Source organism: Hypanus sabinus, chromosome 5 (assembly GCF_030144855.1).
Source record: "Hypanus sabinus isolate sHypSab1 chromosome 5, sHypSab1.hap1, whole genome shotgun sequence".
Classification (NCBI taxonomy): Eukaryota; Metazoa; Chordata; class Chondrichthyes; order Myliobatiformes; family Dasyatidae; genus Hypanus; species Hypanus sabinus.
In genome coordinates, this window is record NC_082710.1 from 54,871,882 (window position 1) to 54,886,126 (window position 14,245).

Consider the following 14,245-nt stretch of genomic DNA (forward strand, 5'->3'; position numbering starts at 1 on the left):
GTGAGTACTCTTCAAATTTTCTTGACTCTTCAAGCCTAATTTCAATTAAGAAACTGCACAAGTTAATTTCCTAAAGGCTGACAGTATTGACAAACTTTGTCCTGTAAGCTTTTTATTTTGAATGATCACGTGCTGATTATCCCTATTGTCCCACAATCACGAAGCATGTGGAGTGGAACCAGTGCACTGGTTAAAGCTGATTGCCGAAATTGATTGTTTCTGAAATGTTGACTTATTTGGTGCTTTTTCTAGGCAAAAGCTGGTGTGCAGAGTTTGGAAACTGTGAGCACATGTGCCTTCCTGCTCCTCAAATTAACAGTCAGTCACCAAAATATACCTGTGTGTGTCCGACTGGAATGGTGTTGAAGGATGATGAACAGCATTGTACTGAAGGTAACGTTTGGCTTCAGTTTATGATCTTATTTAGTGATACAGTCCGGAAGAGGCCCTTCCGACCCAATGACCCGTGACACCCAGCAACCCACTTACTTAACCCTAGCCTGATGACAGGACAATCTACAATGACTAATTAACTTACTAACCCGTAATTCTTTGAACTGCAGGAGGAAACTGGAGAGGACTCCATGTGGTCGGGGGAGTGTGTACAAACTCCTTCCAGACAGCACTGGAAGTGAACTCTGACATCCTGAGTTGTAATAGCATTGCGCTTACCACTTCCCTACCACGGTGCCCTAATTGAGGCTGGTCGAACATGGAGTAAACATGATTCTCATAATTCACTGTGCTATCTATGTAGTTGAGAATCAGATTTTTAGATCCTGTCAATTCTTTTTTCTAAATCCTTGAGCTGCAGCAGAAAAACTTGATCATGTGCATTAATATTTCCTAAGCACATCTCACATGGCGTGTGTCCCCTTGTTCAGTTCCACTCAGGTCTGCCTTGGTAGACATTGCACAGTCCTTCAAAATTCATCTTAGCTTTTCATGTTGGAAGTAAGTGTTGATTTACGTGTTGATGTTTATACTGTTGATTGGGGCATTTCTTGGGTGCTCACAGGTGTCTAGTGATCCTGCTGTTTGCCAGAGAACTGTGCTCTCCTCCCTCAGTTGAGAACTGAAAGTAAATTGGGGGGGGGGGGGGGGGGGGTGGAGCTACAATTTCTTCCTGTAGCCTAAGACAGCTGACAACCAGCTTAGTGCAAGCTTACTGGGCATGGCTATATACAGTACTTGGTCTAAATTATCTCCCTCCTACCGCAAACCTAAATTAAACTATAGAACAGTTAATGGAGTTGAATTGTTATTTTTAAACTCTTGGTTGAAGGAAATATTGTTATAAGTATTTACTCCTTAGTCATCATGGAGGCACAGAAAGAATCTGTAATTAGCGATGAGTACCTTTGTTGTCTCAACGGAAGAACATGTGAACTTGCACAACAGAGTATCTGTGTGCACACCTACTGAGTTTTCCTGACCCTCCATGAGCAGTCAAAGACTAGAAAAGGAAATACTGGAAAATGGGGGTCCATCTGTTCCTTGTGGTCCCATGTGTCTATGGGGGTACTACACATCCGTGATCGTGGGTCTTTGCTGGTTGGTTATCGCTGTTGTTACATGTGAAGCTTCTATAACTCTCATTGTGTTCCTTATTAAAGTTCAAAGTAAAATTTATTATCAATTTATTATTTCACCACATTCAATACTGAGATTCTTTTTCCAGCGGGCATACTCAGCAAATCTATAGAATTGTAACTGGAAACAAGATCAATGAAAGAACAAGTGGAGCATAGAAAACAACAAACCACAAATGCAAATATAGATAATTACCAATAAATAACAAGAGCATGAAATAACAAGATAAAGTGTCCTTAAAGTGTGATCATTGATCGTAGAACCATCTCAATAGAAGTGTGTAGTTACTCTCTTGTTCAACAGCCTGATGGTTAAGGGATAGTAACTGTTCTTGAGCCTGCTGATGTGAGTCCTAAGGTACTTGTACATTCTAACAGTTGGTATCAGTGAGTAAAGAGCATGGCCTGGGTGGTGGGGATCTCTGATGATGGGTGCTGCTTCCTACGACAGTGTTTCATGTAGATGTGCTCAACGGGAGGACTTTACCCATGATGTACTGGGCTGAATCCACCACCTGTTGTAGGACTTTCCACCCAAAGGCATTGGTGTTCCCATACCAGGCTGTAATGCAGCCAGTCAGTACACTTTCCACTATACAAGATAGTCAAGGTTTTTGAAGTCTTACCGAATCTCTGCAGACTCCTGAGGAAGTAGAGGATCTGTTGTGCTTTCTTTTCAATTACATTCATTTGATGGCTCTAGGACAGGTCTTCTGAGATGGTGACACATAGAAATCTAAAGTTACTGACCATCTCCACCTGTGATCTTGATCCTCTGAGGACTTATAACCATATAAGCACGAAAACAGGCCATCTTGGCCCTTCTAGTCCGTACCGACGCTTACACCCACCTAGTCCCACTGGCCCGCACTCAGCCCATAACCCTCCATTCCTTTCCTGGTCCATATACCTATCCAATTTTACTTTAAGTGACAATACCGAACCTGCCTCTACCACTTCTACTGGAAGCTCATTCCACACAGCTACCACTCTCTCAGTAAAGAAATTCCCCCTCGTGTTACCCTTAAACTTTTGCCCCATAACTCTCAAATCATGTCCTCTTGTTTGAATCTCCCCTACTCTGAATGGAAAAAGCCTATACACGTCAACTCGATCTATCCCCCTCATTATTTTAAATACCTCTATCAAGTTCCCCCTCAACCTTCTACTCTCCAAACAATGAAGACCTAACTTGTTCAGCCTTTCCCTGTAACTTAGGTACTGAAACCCAGGTAACATTCTAGTACTCTCTGTATTTTGTTGACATCTTTCCTATAATTTGGTGACCAGAACTGTACACAATACTCCAAATTCGGCCTTACTAATGCCTTGTACAATTTTAACATTACATCCCAACTCCTATACTCAATGCTCTGATTAATAAAGGCCAGCATACCAAAAACTTTCTTCACCACCCTATCCACATGAGATTCCACCTTCAGGGAACTATGCACCATTATTCCCAGATCACTCTGTTCTACTGCATTCTTCAATGCCCTAACCATTTACAATGTATGTCCTATTTGGATTATCCCTACCAAAATGTAGTACCTCACACTTATCAGCATTAAACTCCATCTGCCATCTTTCAGCCCACTCTTCTAACTGGCCTAAATCTCTATGCAAGCTTTGAAAACCTACTTCATTATCCACAATGCCACCTAACTTAGTATCACCTACATACTTACTAATCCAATTTACCACCCCATCATCCAGATCATTAATGTATATGACAAACAACATTGGACCCAATACAGATCCCTGAGGCACACTACTGGTCAACGGCTCCAACCTGACAAATGGTTATCCACCACTACTCTCTGGCATCTCCCATCTAGCCACTGTTGAATCCATTCTACTACTTCAATATTAATACCCAACGATTGAACCTTCCTAACTAACCTTCCATGCAGAACCTTGTCAAAGGCCTTACTGAAGTCTATATAGACAACATCCACTGCTTTACCCCCGTAAACTTTCTTCATAACCTCTTCAAAAAAAATTCAATAAGATTTGTCAAACATGACCTTCCACGCACAAATCCATGCTGACTATTCCTAATCAGACCCTGTCTATCCAGATAATTATATGTACCATCTCTAAGAATAACTTCCATTAATTTACCCACCACGGACGTCAAGGTGCCAAAGCAGTTTTGAGAGCTTCATTGCCTCATTAGACAGTTTGTCTCCACATATCACACACAGGGGGCTTGGAGCGTACGAGTCACTGGTCGCATTAAAGCCATATTTTACATACGACTCATCAGATTTTCTGTTGAAGGAAGCTTTCTTTTTTTTCACAGTCTTGGCATGAGCTGCCTCTGTGTTATCATCATCGTTGGGCCTTTTATGTCCCCTACCACCTCTTCCAAAGAAACTCTCAAGCGACGCTTGTTTTTTACTCATCGAGTAGTTGTAGGTCAATGACCGACTGATGACCTGGCGTAAGTAATGACCTCACATGCGTTCAAGTTCAACAGTGGGCATGACAGGAAATGAGGAAAGGTGCAGCTGACTCATATTGTTTCATACCGCCAAATCATCTTGTTTTCTTGCGGCCCTGTAGCACATGCCTTGCAGCCCAGTGGTTGGGACCACTGACTTAACCTTCCTGGGTCACCTTCTTAATTGGCTCTGCTGTAGGGCAACAACCAGCATTGCTCGATGGTCTCTCCCCCCAGTCCCATGCCTGTGTTCTTTTCAACTCTGATTCGCTCAAACCAGTTAAACTAGGTGACCCAGACACTCAGTCTAACGAGATTACAGACTGCTTCTCCTGCAAACCTCTCACTTTACATAATAAATAGCTACTCACCTGAGAGGGTATCAGGTTTGACAGGTAATTAGCTGAAACTCCTCAGGTCCAAATTTACTCTGATTAGATTAACTGATCAAAGATTTCACCAAGTGGGGGTAGGGGGCTGCAAGGGTAGTCTCACAAAATGGCCAGCTTCATCTCCTTCAAGCACATGGCTAGAACGAAGACAATTGGTTTGTCTACTTCCACTGTCCTTGGTTCATTCAGATTCACTGATTTGTAGACTGTAGTTCATTCTGGCCAACACAACGTTTGAGTTTTGCCACTGTAGGCTATTAATCTAAAGACTAGTGAAGTGCAATGAGGATGACAAACATTTTTTAAACCCATCCACTGGTCGCTAACATGAATATTAGTATATAACTATCCTGTTCCTTTACAGTAAATGAACATTCAACTCCAACAAAGAGGTCTGCAGTTGTGGCTTCAGAAGTGTTTGTCAGGTCACACACCAACTTGTCAACAATTCTGGCTAATCCCAAAGGTAATGCAATAACAAGCAGAAATTTTTCAATCCTTTTAAACCAATCTTTATCCTGTGCCTTAGTTTCATTTATGCTGGGCTTTTGACCTCAACCCTAGAATACCAGTGGGTATATTTATAACAATGATTGGTAATATTCAAACTCTGCCACATTCTATGTGTAAAGTAAGATATTGTACAAACTCTTTATTTGCCTCATTGTTTGGAACTCCAGTTTAATCTAGTCGATGAGTCCGTGATCTTGCTACTACAGCTTGCTTTCAAATTCAGAACTGTTTTGTGCTACCATATGAATAGAATTGATAGATGCAATTAATTGTTTTTTTTAAAGTAAATGCTACTAACTTTACTGTGTCTGGGTTTCTTGTATATGGAATGATGAAACGTTTGCTTTTGATTTTTAGATGCAAGTTCGAATACTTCACTTGGAAAGTCAGGCAAAGAATCAACAGTACTTTGGGTCATCTTTACCATTTGTAAGACTTTCTCCCTTATTTGAAGACTCTATCTGTGTGAAGCTCATTTACTAATAGAACAGCACAGCCCAGGAACAGGCCCTTTGGCTCACAATGTTGTGCCAAACCAGTTTTAAAAGCATATCGAAAGTGCCCAGACACTAATCCCTCCCATCTATTCAATGTCCATATCCCCCCATCTTCCTTACATCCATGTGTCTATCTAAACTTCTCTTAAAAGCCTCTGATGTACTTGCCTACCACCATACCAGGCAGTGCATTCCAGGCATCCACACTCTGAGTTGTTACTTAAAAACAATATATCCCTTGAATCCCCTTTGAACCTACCCCCTCTCACCGTCAACACATGCCCTCTGATATTAGATATTTCAACCCTGGGAAACAGATGCTCACTGCCTACTCTACCTATGCCTCTCATAATCTTATAAACCTCTATCATCTCCAATATGGATGGATGATTCTCGAGTTGGTTACCAGCAACTAGATGTTGGCTTCTAACACATCATCATTGGCATCTTCCGCCATCTCCAAAGGGATCCTACCACTAAAGACATCTTTACCTCCACCCCACCCCCACCTCTTCTTTCCACAGGGATCTCTCCCTCTCTGATTCCCTTGCCCAGTCATCCCTCCCGGCACTTATCACTGCAAGAGGGCTAAGTACTACTCCTGCCCATTCACCTCACCTCCATTCAGGGCCCCAAACAGTCCTTCCAGGTGAGGCAATGCTTCACCTGGGAATCTGCTTGGGTAGTCTATTGTGTCCAGTATTCCCGAAGCAGCATCCTCTACATTGGTGAGACCCGCCGTAAATTGGGGGGCCACTTCATCGAGCACTTCCACACACCATCTGCCACAAGACTTTCCAGTGGCCAACCATTTTAATTCCAATTTCCATCCCCATTCTGATGTGTTGATCCATGGTCTCCTCTTGTGCTAGGATGAAGCCACCCTCAGGGTGCAGGAGCAACACCTTGTATTCTGTCTGGATACCCCCCCCCCCCCATCAACCTGATGGCATGAATATCGATTTCTCTTTTTGGTGAACAATTCCCGTCCCCCTCCCCTATTCCCCACTCTGACCTTTCACTTCTTCTCACCTGCTTATTACCCCGGGTCCCCTCCTCCATCCCTTTTCTCCTACTGTCCACTCTCCTCTTATCAAATTGTTTCTTCTCTAGCCCTTGACCCTCCCAACGCACCTGACTTTACCTATCACCTTACCGCTAGCCTCTTTTCTCCCCTCCCCACCCCCATCCCCACCGGTTTTATTCCAGCATCTTACCCCTTTCTTCGTCCTGAAGAGGGTTTCGGCCCAAAACGTCAAGTATTTACTTTTTTTTATATATATAGATTCTGTGTGAGTCACTGTGAGTCCTCCTGTATTTTGTGCATTGCTTTAGATATTAGTTTTTGTGACAAATGTGAATATTCCATTCAAATCTTTCTGTCCATCATTTTTTCAGCACTTTTGATCATTGCTGGTGTATTAGGTTACCTTGCTTGGCAGATGTGGGAGAAGAAGAACATGAAATACACCCATTTTGAGAATCCAGCCTTTCAAAGTAATTAACCTGTACAGAGCAAAGAATAAAGCTGAATTTGCCCAACTGGAATGATATTGTATAACTGCTATGTGTGTGGCATGGAATGTCTCTGAAAGAGGGTGCATTGTGTATCCTGTTCTCAGCAGATCTTTTCTCTGACTAATTTGCCGAAGGATTGAATCCACTTTGCTTAATGATTAACACTTGGAGATCCTGTGAACCCTGATACAGTCTACATATGGACACAGTATGACTTCTGGCCAGCCTGCAATTTTTTGCAGCTACAAGGCTTGGCCCAACTCCAGAATTTTTTTCACATGGGCTTCTTCACTTTCTATCAGGAGGCTTGAACAGAACACCAAAGGTTTGGGGGAACTAAAATTAGGATGTTGAGTTAATGGTTACTATATTGGGAATTTTTTTTATCGGCAAGATTGAGATCACTAGATGCTAATTAAAAAGCTACTTCATAAAATTCACTCGGGATAAAGTGTAAAAACTCCCTTAAGATTCCATGGGATAACTGACAGCTGAAACTTGGTTGTCAATATCATAACACATTCAGATGGTAAAATCGGATTATTTATTCACAATCCCTAAGATTGGGAATGCCCAAGGTTTGCTAATAGGTCATGAGCACAACTCTGCATTTTCCTTGTGAAAGTACTTGGGCAATGGTTTAATCATAGCAGCAAGCCTCGGAGGCACAGCCATTGAATGTTGCTGAAATATGGATCTCGGACTTCAGGCAAATAAAAAGCGGGTAAGTCACAAAGAGACTTGATGAAACATGGCTTTAAGAGTATTGATGAATTTTCTACATTTCATAAAAATTGTAAACTATCATGGATATGTGGAATGACATAAAATAAACTTGTCATGGCTGGACTAAAAAAGTTAGGTTCCTCTCTTTCAAGCACATGTTGCAAGAGATTTCAGTGTGTAAAAGTGTGAAGGGAATAGATAAGAGGACAATCTTATCATTTGATAGTTAGGAATTAAGACAATGAAAGTTGATTGGCTGAGGTCCAGAATTCTGTGCCAATTATATTGGAAGCAGACTTAATTGTAATGTTCAAAAGACAGCTGTTTATACATTAGAGAATTTGCAGGGCTATTGAGGGGGCAGGAATGGATTTGGCTGGATGACTTGGAGCTGGGGTGGTTGCAGCCTGAATGACCTCTATGCTATAACTTGTTGCTTTTGCACCAAGTTTGAGAGTTTTGCCCTCTGGTACCTATTCAGATATAATGCCAGCAAGCCCTGATGTATCTCTTTCTCTCTTGCCCAGCTCAGGCTTCCCAAACACCTCCAATACTAACTTTCTCGAGCCAGCCCACTGGTATGGAACACTAAATGGTCTGACTTCAATTTTAAACCCACTGGTGCTGTACATGATCTGATTCAACAGACTTTTGAATGTTCTGAAGCAAATCATGTGGCCCAGGTTTATAGCAGGGGGGAGTAACAGAGGGATCTTGGGCTAAGAGTACATAAAACTTTCTAAGTTGCTTGCATGTTGATGGATGTATTGTCTGCTGGTTTCATGAGTAGGTCTCACTTGGAGTATAGGAGTATAATCCTTCATTAAAGGAAGGATGTGAAAACGGTGCAGAGATGATTTAGCAGGATGCGGCGTGGATTTGGAGAACATATTGTATAAGGAAAGGTTGAGTAAGCTAGAGCTTTTCTCTTTGGCACAACAGAGGATGAAAGGAAACTTGAAGTGTATAAAACTGAGAGGCATAGATGGTGTACAACCAGCACCACTGTTCCTCCTAAGCTGCACAACCATGCAGTAACTGAAATGCCCCCACACACATAGACTTTGTGGCTGTGCAGCTGGAGTTTTCTTTTATATAATGTCAATATAATTTTGAAATCTGTTAATATAATTGTGAAAAGCTCTGTTATTGTTAATGAATTCAGAATAATAAATGTACCACATCCTTTTAGAGCTTCATTGTATTTGTATTGTCAGTGTTTCAAGTTGCAACATGTTACAAATTGTAACAGTAGACACAGAATGGAAGTCGGTAGCTCATTATTATAAGCTGCTGGTCTGCTGAGCACTGACACCGTCTAGTCAATGCAAGAATTTGAAGATTTGTTCATTCTTGTTGACATCATTGGAACCTTTCAATCTTCTAGTGCTGACTGCAAATGTGGATTCAGTCTTATGAATTCAGTTAAATGTAAGTCCACAAACAGATTCGAAGTGAAATATTTGAATGATTTCATGAGGATTAAGACATGTCTTTCATCTGAATGCGAAATTAATCTGGACAGTGTCTGATAGATTCGTAATGAAGACAGACGAGGAAAAGTTTATAAAATGTGAAGTATTTTCAGTTGTACTTTATTTCATTATACCTTTGAATTAATAAATGAAATTAAAAAATGAGTTTTCATTCTAAGCATTCATAGTATGTGTATTATAATAAAAATTACATTTAAAGGCTGCACAGTTTTCAGGCTGTCTAAGAATTTCCTGTTCAGAGCAATGTTTGGTCCACACAGTTGTTTTTTTTTAAATGGAGGTAATGTTGGCCAGCACCCTTTTCCCTAGGTAGCAGTGCCCAGGGTCACATGACATGAAAAGTTGAGTGCAAGAAAGTTTTTAGTGGGAGGGTGGGAGATGTAAAGTTTTTAGTGGGGGGGGGGAATGTGAAAGTTGTTGGGGGGGAATGTAAGAGGAAGGGTTTTTACAGAATGGTGGGTGCCTGGTAAACACTTCTGCAAATGATGAAAGACTGATACAATAGAGATATTTAAAACAATCTAAGAACAATGGATGGTTATAGGCTGTGCAGGAGGGAAGGTTTAGAGCGATTGTGGAGTAAATTCATATGGGTAAGTAGAACGTCATGGGTTAAAGGGCCCCTTCTGTGCTCTACTGCTCCACGTTTTAAAAACAAAGCAACTTCTACATACATTTAGTATCTGTACACTTCCATTCAATTTAAATTTGTAGTCCTCTAAAGTGTTTTAAATAGTGTGAAATAAAAAGTGTTCATAATGTTGATAACTCCCTTTGACAGCAATGAGCCAGAGGGAACCAGCTGCTGGACTTAGCTGCCTGGGGTAGCATTGCCACACTGATGCCTCAAGTTTGGAGATAACACACAAAGCAGGCCTCTAGGGTGACCATCCTGTAGATGTGGCCACAATGTTAGTGTGAGACCTTATGTCAGTTATGGGTTGTTTTGAACTGAAATATACTCAGTGGCCACTTTAGACTGCAAAGAAAGTGAAATATAAATATTCTATGGACCCCTCCCACCCCACCCCATAGCAACAAGTGCTGGGAAAAAGATTGAAGGCAGGTTTTGAAAAGGTACGAAAATAATTGGGTTATTATCTTGGTTGACTTCAACTTCCTTAATATTGATTAGCATCTCCTTAGTAAAAAAAAAAGTCTTAGATGGGGCAGGTTTTGTTAGGGTGGATCAGGAATCCTTCCTGTAAACATGTGGACAGGCTGGTGAGAGGAGAGGTCATACTGGATCTGGTACTAAGCAATGGATGTGATCAGGTGACAGATCTCTTAGTGGTGAGCATTTCGGAGACAGTGACCACAACCCTTTGACCTTTACACAGCCGTTGACAAGGATAAGAGCAAACAGTATGGGGAAGTATTTAATTGGGAGAGGGTAAATTATGATGATAGACAGGAATGTGGGAGCATAAACTGGGACAGATTTACTCGGGGAAATGCACAATGGAAATGTTGAGGTTGTTTAGGCAGCAAATTATCCAGAACTTGAGGTAGGGAAAAGATGGTGGGATGAAGGAATGATGGTTGACAAGAGAAATTGAACATCTAGTGAAGAGAAAGGAAGAAGCGTACTAAAGAATGTAGCAAATAGAATTCCTTTGTTCAAGATAGTTAATGGGGTAATTCTGGGAATCGTAGACCTGTAAGTATTTCATAAGTGGTGGAAAACTATTGAAGAGACTGGACTTACAAGCATTTTGAGAAGCATAGTCTGACGAGGGATAGTTAGAATAGTTTTGTTAGCAGCAGCTTGTGTTTCATGAGCCTGATTGAATTCTTTGAGCAAGTGATGAAAGAAATCAAAGGTAGCGCAGTAGATGTGGTGTATATAGATTTTAGCGAGGTGTTTAACAATCTACCCAGTGATAGCGTCATTCAGAAAGGTAGGAGGCATGGGATCCAGGGAAACTTCGCTGCATGGATTGAGAAGTGGCTTGCCCACAGAAGGCAGAGGGTGGTGGTAGATAACTCATTACTACCTGGAGATGATGACATCTGCAGGATGTCGTTCTGGGAGCCCTCTGATTTTTAGAAATGATTCAGATGAAGTGGAAGGGCAAGTTAGTAAGTTTTCAGATGTTGCAAAGGTCTGTGATGTTGTGGATAGCGTAGCAGGTAGGTTGTAGTGGGTCATTGACAAGATACAAATTTGGGCTGAGTAGTGGCAGATGGAGTTCAATCTGGAAAGGTGAGAACTGATAGATTTTAGAAGGTCCAACTTGAAGACAGCAAACAGGATTAATTGCAGGATTGCAGGATTCTTAGGAGTGAGGGGAACACAGGATTCTTTGGGGACTAATCCACAGATCCTTCAAAGTTGCTAGAATGGTTAAAAAGGTATATACAGTCGGCCCTCCTTATCTGCGAAGGATTGGTTCTGGGACCCCTCGCGGATACCAAAATTTGCGGATGCACAAGTCCCTTATTCAACCTATCTCAATAGGGTGGATCTTAGGACCCAGCAGAACCCCAGACCTTATTTAACCTGTCTCAGGGTGGTGGATATCAGGACCCGGCAGTACAGCTCTGAATCCGCAGTGTTTCTGTTCACAAAAATAATCACGATCACAATTGAAAATAAAGTGGAAATAATAAAGCGATCAGAAAGAGGTGAAATGCCATCGGTCATTGGAGAAGTGTTAGGCTACAGTCGGTCAACGATCGGAACAATTTTAAATGATAAATTGAGAAAGGCTCTGCCCTAATGAAAGCTACAATTATTACTAAGCAACGCAGTGTTTTAATTATTGGGTTTTGGGTTTTTGATCCTCCATATCAACCCGGCACGGTGGAAAGTGTGCTCAGGAGCAATGTGTCACACGAGCCAGGCACTGAAACATACATTCTTAAGTGTTTTACATACATAGAAAGGTAAAATATATACTATATACTAAGACAAATGTTTGACTAACTGACGCTAAATAATACCGGCTGTACCTGTTCTGACTTACTTAGTAAGAGAACATCCAATTCTTTTTCCGATCCTGATCCACAATAACCCACGCACATCCTCCCATATATTTTAAATCATTTCTAGATTAATTATAATACATAATACAATGTAAATGCTATGTAAGATAATTGTTATACTGCATTGTTTAGGGAATAATGACAAAAAAAAGTCTGAACATGCTCGAACAACAAGTACAGGAAGAGCACTTCCGGGTTTTCGCGATTCGTGGTTGGTTGAATTCGCACATGCAGAATTCGCGGATAAGGAGGGCCGACTGTAATGTGTTAGCCTTTATTTGTCAAAGGACTGAGTTCAGCAGCCATGAGGTAATATTGCAGCTCTATAAAATACTGGTTAGATCATATTTGGACTACTGTGTTCAATTCTGGTGACCTCATTGTAGGAATTACAGTGACTGGACTTGCCTCCTCAGTGATGATCACATCACTAACAGCAACATGACACTGGCAACTGAGAATGTTTACTTAGACAAGACCCCTTCTAAACCTAATGCCACTCCTTGGGCCCAGAGGTGCAATCCTGAAAGAAACAGGGTGCAAGCCAAAAGACTGAATCTTTAGTATAGTGGTCAATTATGTACCATTATTGTGAAAGCATGTTTATTTCTAATATGGTTTATGAAAGGGAAATTGAATGATTTGTACATATATGGTTTTATGTTGCATTAACCTAAAGGGGGAGGAAGTGTAATGTATGGATCAATTTCTTTTAAAGCAATGACTCCCCCTGGCACTACATATGGATTGTTCTGTATGCATGCATATTGATCTATTGTCTACGCATGCACCATTTCCCTCTGACTCTCCAAGGTGAATGCACCAGTTAAAGCCAGCTCCCACATGCTTGCCTTTGTTTATTTGATCTGTAGTTGCACACAGACACAACAAAAACAGGGCTTTGCTGACAAGTAAATCTTTTCAAAGGTTATATAACAGAGGTATGGTGCACTAAACATAATTACTGAAGGCCAAACTCAGGTTTCTGTTTGGGTAGCCTCCAACCTGATGGAATGAACATCAATTTCTCCAACTTCTGGCAATTTCTCTCCCCTCCAGTCCTGATAAAGGGTTTCAGCCTGGAACATAAACTGTTTATTCCCTTCATAGATGCTTGGTACCTGATCTGCTGAGTTCCTACAGTATTTTGTGCATGCATTGTTCAAGATTTCCTGCATCTGTAGAATCTCTCATCTTAGTTGCAAATGATCTGTCTGGGGGTGTAAGTGAAAGGAGACGGATGAGACAAAAGGAAACAGAATCCATGCTGAAACTGTGGGAGACACCGCACAATATTTGCTTGCATCTTAAATAAAAGAGAACACTGCCATCCTTCCTCCAGTTGGAAGGAATGGGGCGGAGAGCAGAAAAGTAGGAGGTGGAACAGACAGTTGCGAGCCCTCCAAGAGTGATCTGACTTGTATTTCTGCACTTATTCTTGGTGTCTCCACATCTGGTCTAAATTAAGAGGTGTACTGTAAGCATGCCATGGGATCGCGCAATGACACAGAGCTGATGTGGTAAAGATTGTGCTAGCCCTGCATTCTCAGACTTCAATGCAATGCCATCAGCCAAGTATGAAAAGGGTATGTTTGAGTGAACAGCTAGTCACTCTGTTCTCTAATGTGAGGATATCAGGGAGGGGAACTACTGAAAATAAAAAAAAACTGTCAAAGATTTCCAGGACACCTATTGAATGATCCCTGTTGTCACATGGCTGGAGGAGAAGGCTTTACAAGTATTCCTGGATTAATTGAAGGCCTCTTAATTGTCATTGTGCACAGTCGGTGATGCCCTGAAGCCACGGAAAACCAGACAGAAAAGAAAACTCGAGCACCCTGGCATATTCATGGGCTAAGTTAACATCACTGTTTACTTTGGAAAATCAGTCACATGCGTGAAACAATTCTGCTGCATCTCCAGAAAGCCTTAGAAGGGTACAGAGGCATTAAAACTAGTCCAAAATGAGAACTGGTCTTGTTCCAACAGGCTGCAGTGGTCTGTACCAATTCATTCAATGCCCTACACCAGAGGCACTGCTGCCCTGTCACAATGTGCAAGCTAATGTCCTGCCACT

The 14,245-nt window shown here is 41.5% G+C and overlaps 1 protein-coding gene across 1 annotated transcript in view; it reads left to right on the forward strand.

The window, feature by feature from the left end:
• The window catches only part of LOC132394159 (prolow-density lipoprotein receptor-related protein 1-like), a 68,311-nt gene extending 59,013 nt beyond the window's left edge, over positions 1-9,298 (forward strand). The window contains exons 40-43 of the mRNA XM_059969962.1: positions 253-393; positions 4,795-4,896; positions 5,301-5,372; positions 6,839-9,298. Of these exons, the coding sequence (XP_059825945.1) occupies positions 253-393; positions 4,795-4,896; positions 5,301-5,372; positions 6,839-6,945 (422 nt within the window). The 3' untranslated portion in view covers positions 6,946-9,298. The remainder of the gene's footprint in view (positions 1-252; positions 394-4,794; positions 4,897-5,300; positions 5,373-6,838) is intronic.
• The last annotated feature ends 4,947 nt before the right edge of the window (positions 9,299-14,245 follow it).